At 40.7% G+C, this 12,374-nt stretch overlaps 1 protein-coding gene across 1 annotated transcript in view; it reads left to right on the forward strand.

Moving 5' to 3' along the window:
* Window positions 1-6,245: 6,245 nt before the first annotated feature.
* egfra (epidermal growth factor receptor a (erythroblastic leukemia viral (v-erb-b) oncogene homolog, avian)) overlaps window positions 6,246-12,374 on the forward strand; it is a 47,868-nt gene continuing 41,739 nt past the window's right edge. Inside the window, exon 1 of the mRNA XM_030402224.1 lies at window positions 6,246-6,553. Within this exon, the coding sequence (XP_030258084.1) occupies window positions 6,439-6,553 (115 nt within the window). The 5' untranslated portion in view covers window positions 6,246-6,438. The remainder of the gene's footprint in view (window positions 6,554-12,374) is intronic.

Genomic DNA, 12,374 nt, shown 5'->3' on the forward strand with positions numbered 1-12,374 from the left:
TGTGTGTATTGGTATTTTTCATTAGTCCTTTTCCCACATTTAATTCTCACTCTCTGATCTAAATGTTCACTTGATTTTTCTTATTGTTTTACCATTTTTTTAAAAAAAAAGAACTGAAGGATTTTGAAGTGCATTATGGATAACTTGTTATATGTTATTACTCCTGCTACACACAGCACAGTTCAAACCAAAGTGGCCAAATTGCCTTTCAAACCAGAACACACGCACACAAACCGCAAGGAAATCAATCTCATCATTCATAACTGCGAACAAGGTGTTCCATGTTATGAAACAGGATGTGACTGGTTGAGAGTGGAGAAAGAGGATTCCTATTGGATTAAAACAGGTTCATTCATTTACTTTGAGGTGTTTACTGTGTAACCCAATGGGTTGCCATGGAGACCACATGCTCTGGCAAGTGGACAACGGCTCCGAGCCAAAACACCAGGGGCCTCACCAGGAAACTGTAAAACACAGAGAAATAAGACATGCACGTGTTTTATCACTTTTCATGGGAGGGGAAAACAAACTCACTCTCTCTGTCTCTCTGTGTGTGTGTGTGTGTGTGTGTGTGTCCACTCAAACATATAAATATTTGTCTTCACTATTTAAGTTTAGCTGAAGGAAAATTTGCTTTCGGGGGGCAGATGGCGGGATACAAGGTAATCTCACTGGCTTCTCTAATTAAAGCCAATTAATTGGTACTTGACAGTGTGTTCTGAGCGCCTGGGGCTTTTTCAGCCATACCGCTGAAAACAGGATTTAGGAAGCTATTATTAAAGCTTTTACGGATACAGCCCCATCTAATCCAAGTCTTATCTCACATGTCAAAGATATGGCAGCCCAGACGGGCGCCCAGAATAGAGCAGAGATTCACGGCAAGGACATCTGAGATTGAACATCTAACTTTTTACATCAATTCTGGAAACAATATCACTCGGTGTAACCCACAATTCCGTAGATCTGTATCAAAGGTGCCGGGCGCCAACATTTGTCATCTTATTAGTCAATCTGGGCAATAATTAAATGCTTAAATCACAGAAAGATTTAAGCAGTATAAATAGTGTTGAGTATAGTTTAAGAGCGAGACGGCTCATAAATACACAATAAAGTACATATTAATCTTAATAAAGCAACAAGAAGCTTAATAAAGGTGAGTAATTATTATTTGGATTTATTATTTGGACCTGTTTTTATGTTTATGCAAGTTGCATCTTTCACTGTTCCCGTGTCTGCTGTCTCTCCTGTCTAATAGAGTAAAATCATGTTGCAAAATCTGTCCACAACCCCATTCCCTCCACCCCCCCTCCGTCCTCCATGCACAACACAAACACAGGTGATATTTCAAATCAGAATAGAAATGCCGGTGGACAAAGTTGGCAAAATATGAAATGAAATCTAGCAAAGATAACAAAGGGTCCGTATTAAAGGTCTGGAATTAACTTTGACACGTTCTCCGCTGGCGGTTTGCTTTTGTTATTATGTGCATTGTTCCTTTTGGTCTTGTTTTTTCTCACAAGATCTGATATATACACAAACTGTTTGTTACGCTGACATAATGGATCGATGAGTGTTCTTGAGCAGTCTATAAACGAGTTATTAGAGATGTCTTTATGTCACTTTATTCATAGTCATTAGCAACAAGGGCAATGTTAATATGCATCTTTTGAAGCCTCGCAAGGGCATTATGGTTTCACCTGTGTCTTTTTGTCGGTTGGTTTGTTGGTTTGTCGGCAGGATTAAACCAAAACTACAGAACAGAATTCCACGAAACTTGGATGGAGGTTGAGTCGTGGCTCAGAATAGACCCGTTAACTTTTCAAAAGGGAAAGATCCAGGAAATGTTTCCCACTTTCCGTTTTGAAAGTTACATTTTTGTTAATTTCTCAGGGGACAATGCATGGATCTGGGTGAAAAAATAAGGTGCATATGAGTGAACTGTTGGGCATTGGTGGAGGTATGCGCTCTACTGAACTAACACTTATTACAAAGACCTTAATGCAAAGCGTTACCGCTGATGGTATCCACTCATTGGATCAAAGCTCCAAGCTCCATCTTCTTCAGACACTCACAATCAAGATCACATTCATCACACTTTTTCAATAGCCCAATAATTATTATTACCATGTAACGTCGTCCCAGCCCGACTTATTCTCTTTGCTGCGATTCATTTTTAGACCTCTCTCTCAGCTATAGTGTGATGTCGATTTGGGTGTATGCAGCAGATGTTTTGCGCCTTTGAGTGACAGTGAATCCTATATTATCCCATATGCTGTGCTCTGCTTTCCTGCGTCTGCTGCGCGGTCTCGTCCATATAATGTACAAGCATTTCCAAATGATTATGTTGCTTGTGGGGGCTGGTACTTAAAAAAATGCAATGAGATGTTCTTGGTCCATCTGGGCCCTGTCATGCAGATCAAACTTAAGACCTTCGGGATAACGAGTCATCTCCCCTCACGGCACGGTCGCATGACCTTTCTGCCTCACTGGATGGCTTAATTAGACTCCTTGTGTGAACATTACCCTTTAAGAAAGTGTGTCTTACATTGTTTGGCTTTTACTGTACCTGAAAGAATTTGAGTCTCAAATATGAGCTGCATTAACTCACACATGCAGATGGAAAATGTGAGAATATTGCAAGGTAGGACATGTAGTTACTTCACCAGGCAGTATCTATCATCCTGTGCTCTTTCACACACTTTCCTCTCTCCTCTCTAGCTCTGCTTCTTTTCTTACTCTCTCTTTTGAATCCCTTGTGGTCTGGCCATTATTCTGTGTTTGTTTAGTGTTTCTGCTTGGCTGACAGACAGCTGCGGTGTAAGGCTCTGGTAAGGCCTGTGCAAAAAGCACAGAGCCTCAGGACAGCGATGGATGGCGATATGTAGCGTCATAACAACTGGGACTTCTTTCTTTATTTCTCTGGAACATTTCATAACTGAGACATTGGCCAGTGTTGTAAAAAATCGGCCGCTGGTGAGCTGCCAAGGGGATTTCTTTACTTTTTCTTTTCTTTTAGCAAGCTTCCATTGTGGCTTCATATGCGGCAGACCTTGGTTTCAAAACATTTAAAAAACAACCCTGAGTCAGATTTGAATAGATGACCTTGATGTGAAGCTGAAATTTGGTTTTCACTAGAAGTAAAACTGAAATGTTTGACCTCTACTGATTCTTTTTATGACTCTTGGACCATTTGAAAGTGTGTAACCTTGAAAAGGGACAACAACTTTCTCATTCAGAGGTGTTCCTTAACTGCCAGAATAAATGTTGGCACTGTGCACTTGTCCAAATTTTTTTTTTTAAATTGATGTTTCCATTTTAGTTCTGTACCTTTCAATTTTCAGTTGTATGTTGTGGCCATGCTGTGCTTACGGTCTCGTTAGGTTTGGACACAAAAATCCACTTGGTTAGGGTTAGGAAAAAAAGTGTTTTTGGCTTTTGTCGCAACCCAGTCGCCAAGAGAAAATGATGGCAGTTTTGTTAGCATTTGTGTGAGTCATTGGCTATATTTGCCATACTGACATTTCTACAGACTTTTTGACCCACCAGCCCAAAGCGTCAGGATTGGATGAGTTGGGAATGAGACTAAAAATCAACTATCTTACAAACTAGACCTTTAAGGAGCACTCAGAATAATTCCCAGCCTTGTTTATGGTGATAAAATGTTGTTTTTTCTACCTTGTGGCATCTCCAGCTGTCTTTGTGGCACCCAAAAACAGGTATTTCAAGCCAAAACATGATATCTTCCCAACCCTAATAATGTGTTTTTTGTGCCTAAACTTAACCAGATCATAAGCGAAACATTTCATTCAGGCGGACTGTCTGCCTTCACTTACTATTTCCCCTCCGACCTACCGAAATGACAAAGACCATGCACGTTTTTTTCTGTTTCCCAATGAACTTTCGAGCAGTCAAACTGTCGGTTGCATCACATCCACAGCACACTGCCAGAGCAGAGCTGTGCTGTCCCATGTGAAACGTTAGCCTCACATTAGGTAATTTCTCCTCGAGGAAAATGGTCGTAATTTCACCCAACACAATAACCTCTTCCTCCAACAGTACAACCAAAGACGATTTGCTGAGCCATTAGGCTGTGGTAATGGAATAAACACCAATGTGAAAAATGATTTCTATCACTCCTGTCCTCATAGAGTCTGATCTGTGCACAACAACAAACACATCAAAGCAGCTTGACATCCAATTAGACTCGGCTCCGATCAGACAGGCACTCTGTCAACAGTCTAGACGTTTTTTTTTTTGTCCTTTCAACCCCAGTATGACAGCTGTACCGAGGACTGTCTTTCAAACATGCACATCTACGAAAAAAATAAGGTTGCTGGGGTTGGTGTAAGAGGCCGAATTAAATGAAACCTCTGGAAGTTAGGTCTGACATCCCCGATGAGTCATCATCTACCTTTTCTCTCGCTTTCCATACCTAGCTGTTCACCTGAAAAAGGTTTAGGGACACCAAAACCCAAAAATCTTTCTGTCAAATGATAGAAATGTAAATCATGGAGAGACGCACTTATATCAACCCAAACACTTTTGGCATTTCTGTGCTGCCGTTTCTTGCTACTGTACTTGTTATCTGACATACAGGATGATATCTTCCAGCTCACTCTAGCTCTTATACCTAGAGTACCTTAAGACTCACTCTAAACTATTACTGAACATTTAAAGCGAGAAGAAAAGGAAACTAAGGTAAACACACTAAACGTACATATTAAAATCTATCCAGTTCAGTCTTGCTCTTGCACATCCATATGAGTTGGTGGTTTGACACTTATTACCATATATTTATGTATATATGTGTATACATATATACACATATATAATAAATGAGGTTGATCAGACTCGTCTTTGTGAGTTTCTAATGCTCGAGCATTTGCAAATGGACGCCATGCATGAACAAAGCCGGTGCAGAAAAGAGGTACAGAAAAAAGGAAACACGAGTACTTGAGGTGTCACACAGCGAGCATGACAGCTTGTTGGGAGGCACTTCGGTGGCACCTGTGGTTGTTGGGGTCACACAGGTGTCACCGTCTAACAGATCTGAAACTGCGGTGGAGTGTTTGCACAGCAGACATTTCAATCAGAACAATGAAAAAAAATATGAATCTCATCATAAAAAAAACCCCACAAACGAGTCTCATCCGCAGGGTTGCAGTTTGTGTTACCTACAGTGAGGGAATATAAGTGCTGTACCTGTGCAATTTTGAGATACTCGTATTTGAATATTTCCATTATCTGCCACTATATAGGCCTACTTCAACGGCACGACATTTGGGAGGCAAATATTGTCCTTCTTTTTTGCTCGACTACATTTTATCATGACTTTAGTTACTAGTAACTTTGCAGATTACAACACTGCATCCGCAATATAAATGATAAAAATGATGATTGTGATAATCTGAGAAATGCTGAATACTGAATACAACAAGAGTGTGGTTTCTGTGCTGCCATTTCTTGCTACTGTACTTGTTATCTGACGTACAGGACGATATCTTCCAGCTCAGTCTAGCTCTTATACCTAGGGTACCTCAAGACTCACTCTAAACTATTACTGAGCATTTAAAGCGAAAAGAAAAGGAAACTAAGGTAAACACACTCAATGTGCGTATGAAAAATGTAGATCTATCTAGTTCAGACTTGCTCTTGCACATCCATATAAGTTGGGGCTTGACACTACTTACTATGTTACTTAATGAACTTCCTTTTTTTTTCATTTTTATCATGACTTTAGTTACTAGTAACTTTGTAGATTACAACACTGCATCCGAGCCTGTTTTACCAGATTTAAATGTATGTATTTTATCAGCGACATAAATGATAAAAAGGGCGATTGTGATGATCTGAGAAATGCTGAATACTGGATACAACAACAGTGTGGTTTATGCCTTTTACTTCTTTTCCTCCCTGTATCGAAGCCAGTTGATTTGAAAGGACACAGATTCAAGCCTTTTTCTGCAATTACTTCTTATTTTTTGTTGTTGTTGTTGTTGTTGTTTCCTACATGAAGTTTACGTTGCTTTTTTATGAATCACTGAGGGCAGCTGTAACAAAACTCTTCACCTGTGGGCATGTTGTAATATAAATGATGTGCAGACCATTTCCAGATAAAAGAAGACGACAGTTAACATCCACACACAGTTGTTGTTTTCTTCTTCTTTTGTCCTGCCTCTACCTGAGCAGCCAGAGAGGCGCATCTGTCCTCCCTCCTGCTGACGTCAGAGCAGCAGTAGTGCGTCCTCTCGCTCCACGAGCTCGGGACTGCTGGAGATATCTAGCGAGGAGGAGGAGCTGTCAAAGTTTGTTCCCAGAGAAGGGCAAACTCTTTTTAACCTAACGAGAGAGAAAAAAACCTACACATTTCCATTTTTTTTTCCATAGTTTTTTCGCGAAGCTTCCACAAAGCGGAATATCGCTCGCCGTTGGAATGGAATGACACCTTCTCTCCAGGAGGCTTCAGAAACAACGATGGCACCCCGATTTGCGAAGTGGATCGGTCTCACCTCTCTGCTCTGCCTGTGCTGCTGTGCTCTGGCGGAAAGGAAAGGTATGTCAGGGAGCTGTTAAAACTACAACATGTACGTGGCTGACTTGGGCTTTTTTGAAGGGGAAAGCGAAGAGCCCGCTTTCCTCCATATATCTCACAGAAAAAGAAAAAAAATCACGCACCGCTCTGGGAAGCAAAAAAAAAAAAAAAATAGCCGCAGAGGAACTTGAGCCAGCGTGGGTGAAAAAAAAAAGAAAGTTTCTCACTGGCTCTCCTCGATGTGTCCTCGGTTCAGACCAAACCGCACTCCGGTAGTCTAACGTCCAGTCGGTCTACAGTGTCTTGATCGGGAAACTCGTGCGCGTAAAAGTTGAGGAAAAGTTGTGATTGATTGGGCCAGTTAGACAAAAAAAAAACCCCCAACAAATCCCCAAACTAGCGCAAATACGCATCTCAGCCACATCCTGTGCGAGACGACGATGACACCGAAGTACGCAAATATGCTCCACATTTTGGGATGATGCTTCAGGGAGGGAATGCGGATTGTGCAAGCCTCGCTGTGTGAGACTTTTGTCTTTGTTTTTCTGTGTGATGATTTCGTCTGAAGTGCCTGACAGCGTTTGACCCAGTTGTAGGTAAATTTAGAAGTGGAATCAGGACGATGCTGTCACCTTGAAACGCATTAAAGCTCATTTGAATGCTTTAAAACAACTAGAAATCTTGCATCTATGTCTCACACTGCTCATTTCAGATGCTTCTGTTGCCCACTCGGCTGTTCAAATGTGGCTTTTTTGTCTTTGATTTTAGGGAACATTCTCAAAACTGATGCACTGGTTCCCAGTTTGCATCTGGTCCTCAGAGCAAACTAGATCAAAATGTGATAACAGTCGCCTTTATCCTACTTGCAGAAAAGATGAAAAAGCAGACAGTCTGGAAAAGTGAGGACTGTATGTATGAAAACAAGCGCTGAGGTAGCAGGGAACAGGTCTCTTGTTTTTTCTTTTCTTTCTATTGGCCCTGAAGTAAAGGTCACAGAAATGTTTTTTTGTTTTGTTTTTTTTGGTGTTGTGACTGTCACTTCAATGCTCTCCTGCCATCCTCCACAAATGTTCTTTTATTAGCTGAGATTTCCATCCTTAAAGAAACCCCTTGCGGCCAAAGTGATATTTGACACAGATATGAAGCACGGGAACGACCCCTGCTTCCCAGCGGTTAAGGTAGATAAAAAAACTCAGATTCAATGTATTCCACATGCTGTTGGAGTGACTCAGAACCTCACAAGGGCCAGTCAGGGTGGAGAAAGTGACCAGAAGTATCACTTTACTCCCTAATGGCTTCAAACTTCCTATTCTCATGAATCATCGTCCACGCTGCTGTTCCTCCTTATAAACTGATAAGCAGGGTGTGCTCAGTGCCAGCGAGCCCACGTGCGAGTTGCATCTTTCCCCGTCCGCTCTGATAAGTAACAACCAGTGCTGCTCTTCCAGAGAACCATAACAAATCAAAAGTGTTTGAGCCAAGAAAGACAGAGTCCCTAAATATTTCCGGGCCGCTAAACAAACTTGACAGTGCGCATTTCACGCAGCAGCAAGTCTCCCACAGTAAATAAGGATTTTTAAGATTTTTATTAAAGCCAGAGGAGACTAGAAATGAGCAGCTGTAGTGATAGTCACAGTGTGCAGAAACAATGCACTTTTAATTGCTGTTCCTTCTCTTTTTTTTTGGATCCAATTTCCTTGTTCAGGGAAGACGGAGCTCCACCATATGGTGTGACAGTTTCAGTTGTTGTTGTTGTGGTTGTTGTTCTCGGTGTTGTGCTTTTGGCCAGAGGCTAACGCAGATGTTTCAGTCTTTGTGGCACATGCTGATCTCCGAGCACGCAGTGTCCGGTAATTTGTCCAAAAAGTTGATGTGAACAAGATGTCCAACACCAGCTAAGTATCTTCCTGTATCAGTACTCTAAACTTAAAAAAAAAGAAAAAAAAAGCCAAGTGACAAGATGCTCAGACGTGTGGTTGGTTTTTACATCTTAATAGACATGTTCGTTTTTTGTTATTGATTAATGTGATCCTGGGGTTGGGCCGTGCAGTTTGCAGTCAGCTTATTCATTAACTCAGAATAAAGCTTTAGTAAAAACATACGGACTTCTTAGAAATACTTTGTTTAACCCGCAGAGGTCGAGGTCGAACAGTAACTGCTGTTTGTTAAAGGTTCCTAAGTGAAAGAAATGTTGGATAAACAGTGATATTTGATCATGTGAGATATGTTTAGAGCTACTACCCTTATCTTGACATACAAGCAAGCTACGCAACGTATTGCTGAGAAGTCATTGTTCCAATTAGGGCTGCAACTTATGATTGTTTTCATTACCTGTTGTCTATAAATGCTCAGTACAGTTTCCCGGAGTCCAAAGTGCCGTCTTCATGTTGCTCCTTTGGTTCACCCAACAAGTCAAAGCCCCCCAAACTCGTCATTTATGACAGAAGAAAAGCAGCAAATCTTCACATTTAAGAAGCTGGAAGCAGCAAATGTTTGACACTTTTGCTTGAAAAATAAAGGCAAAAGATGACGAAGGTGAACCGAAGTAAACTTTGTTTTAATGTTGTACCACCAGACTACAGAGCATCCTCTTTCCTCAATTCATCCTCAGCACTCCGCCATAAAAACAGTTTGTGTTTTATGACTTAATTATAATAATAATTTCTATCTCTCTATTTGATGTTGAATGATGTTAACTGGCCAGCGATTTTGAAATTAAGACCCATATCTGTCAAAACACACCAAAACTTTACAACAATTAAGCCGGATTTGGAAAATATTACAGAAATTGACATTAGGCAACTTTTATTTTGAAAACCAGATGTGTTATTATCTTGTCTGACAGAATCATAAAGGAGTACTGATGCTCACTGAATATGACCGTGTCTCAACCCAAATTAAGGGGCATAGCTGAGAATTCTGTAACTTTCTCTTAAAATAAGCTTGAATGAAATACATAATATACCATAATATAACATTGCTTTCCATTGAAAACCAAGTATTTCCAAGATTTCCAAACAAAAACAGAGGAAAGCAGCCTGGATCTAAGCTCTGCGACAATGCATTTCTGAGATAATCCAAAGGGGTTTGAAAGGCTTTTATAAGAATTAAGAAGAAGGATAATTTTCTCAGCCTGTGAAGGAGCATGTAATCCTTCGACTTATTTTAAAAATCTGCTAAACTGGGAGATACATTTTTTGTTTTTTTAAGGGAAGGACAACTGCTCAATCTATGTGTGTGTTTGACATGAAGCTGTTTGTGTTGCTAGGATGCGGAAACATCTGGTCAGCTGTTTACACCAAAGTGGCAAAAGATGTTTGAGTACGAGAAAAACTTGAAACTGACGGCGATTGAAAGAGTGAAAAATTGTGCTCATTGTTCTGTGTTTTGGCTTTTCTCTTGGAACGTGCTGAGAAATGTTTTTTTTTTTTTTTTTAACCATACATGGACCATCGTTGCGAAGACAGCGAGCACTTAAGTGTCTCTTTAAACAGTCCTCCCTAAGAACACAGATAACATTGTGAAACTATTAGTGGAGTGAAACACACTAACACAGACACTAAAATTAATCATTTTTCAAGTGACAGTCAGTGTAAGCCCCCCTCGTCTGATTAGCAACTGTAACCAGGCAGGCAGATTTCTCCACATGTTGGAACAGCGAGCATCAGGCTGTGGTTACAGTGATGTAAAGAGTTTGAAGGGTTCGTGTCTTTCTTTTTGGATTGAATTGTATGGAACAGAATAAACTGTGTGTTTATTTGTCCTGACATAAGGCACATTAGTCCCTAATGATATTAGTTTGTCGAGTCAAAAAAAAAAAGCCCAATTTCATGATAACACATCCACTGTGTTGTATTTCTCTGTGGCTCCAGAGATGGCTTCATATCCACCAAACAAGCTGCTTAGTCCCTGAAGGCGCTCCGTGTACGAACTGGTTCTGTACCGGCCTTTATTTCATCAAACGGCTAACTAAACTAGCTAAACATATTAGCACTCTCAGTAACTTTATACAGTTAGATACCCTTTCAAGCTACATAGCTAACATTAGCCGTTTACCTAACAGTCTGGAGGGAACGTTCTCCCCTTCATACTTAAGGTCGCTGGATCCAGTGGTGGCAAGCAGCGCTAATGCTTACTCTTGTTTTGATATTTCTATCGTGGTGTCTTACTGGGAGCAGGTGGTTAAATTAATGCCCCTGGGGAAGTGACTCACTATTGCCTCTTGAGGGAAGAAGTGGTATCACAAGACAGGAGGGGCCGAGGCTAGCTGGTTAGCATGCTAACATCAGTGTATCTGTTTGGCAATGATAGCACTGTTACTTCCTCACATTTTGTTGGTCACTTTAGTTAATTTTTTAATGTTTTAAACTAAATATCTTAGATACGGGTACAAGGAACAGGATACAAGGTAGGACTTTACTATTATATATAATATGATATTTGAACTAACTTCTTTCTTTCTTTCTTTCTTTCTTTCTTTCTCTCTCTCTCAATGTTAGCTTAACTAGCTAGCTACTGCCGATAAAATATGCTCGCAGCAGTCATCATTTCAGCTTGAAAATTGATGCTCATCGGCTAGAAATGACTAACCTGCTTTGGTTTTCCTTGGTCTGAAATCAAGCTGTCATTGTTTCAAAATTTACTGAGAGTCTTTAGTGGTAGATCGCTTGTCATTTTCTCTATAAACTGTGTGTGCCGTCAGACAGAAAAAAGTAAAGCGCCGGTAAATGAACAGTCAATTTGTTAATTATAAGACTTACTAGCAGTAATCTTTAACAGTCAGCGAAGTATAAAAAGAAAACAGCTGCACCTAATGATATCAAGCTTAGGTTTGCCAATCAAAAGTACAGAATAATGATCATACTTTGGAAGTTTCTTTTACAGGTGGACATTTAACCCACCGATAGTTGCAGTCCTGTCAGAAGACGTTAAGGCCTTTTGGAAACAAATGTGAGATTTGATAATGCACCTGGCAGAGAGCAGCCTCCCCCACAGGAAGCTCACCTGTCAGTTCGTCGTTCAGCGCCAGCCTGCCTGGATGTGATGGCTTCTGTGGGAGTCAGACAGGACCTGCTGAATAATAGAAAAAGCTCCTTGTCCTGTGCGCTGGCATGCTCGGTTTATTAACTGTCATCATCTGCGAGGAGGTTGTAAATAATGCCCACAGCTTCACCCAGCAGCCAACCACAAGTAATAACTGTGGTGATTTATTTCCCACGTGGAATGCTAAATGGCCTCAGAATCAATTGGACACCTTCTGTTTGTGACTGGAGATGTACCGTAGAGGTGATGATTGCAATTTTTATTGGAGGCAGAAATATTCCTAAACTCTTCTGCCAGAGTACAGATATGAGGTGAATGTGCCTGAGAGCCCCAATAACCTGGGCTGTGAGTTAACCTGTGAAAGATCAAACTAATCTCAGGGGCATGTCGACGGATAAACCCTTAATCCCTAATGCGAGGCTTGCTTTGGGCACAGGATAACCGGCTTATATCAATATGCTTTTTCAGAGTTAATGAGTTATTCAAGTTCTTGACAGAATGAGATTGGAAGATAATATGCGTGTATATGTATCTATCTACACAGCATATAGGTGAGGTCCAGCTTCCTCATTTAAATGTGCTTGCACACCTGCAAAAGTTGAGCTGAATCATGACAAAATTTCACTCCTGCGGTGCATTTCTGCATCCTGAGTAAGTGCTTTTCCCTCTGCGTTGTGTTGGGATATAACAAGCCAGCTTCTCTCATCAGTCATCTGTTTTTTTTTTCCATTACTTTCAGAAAACCATGCCTTTTCTTTTCATTAAAGCCCACTCTCTGGGATTAGATGGATGGCGGTAG

Source organism: Sparus aurata, chromosome 21 (genome assembly GCF_900880675.1).
Source record: "Sparus aurata chromosome 21, fSpaAur1.1, whole genome shotgun sequence".
NCBI lineage: Eukaryota > Metazoa > Chordata > Actinopteri > Spariformes > Sparidae > Sparus > Sparus aurata.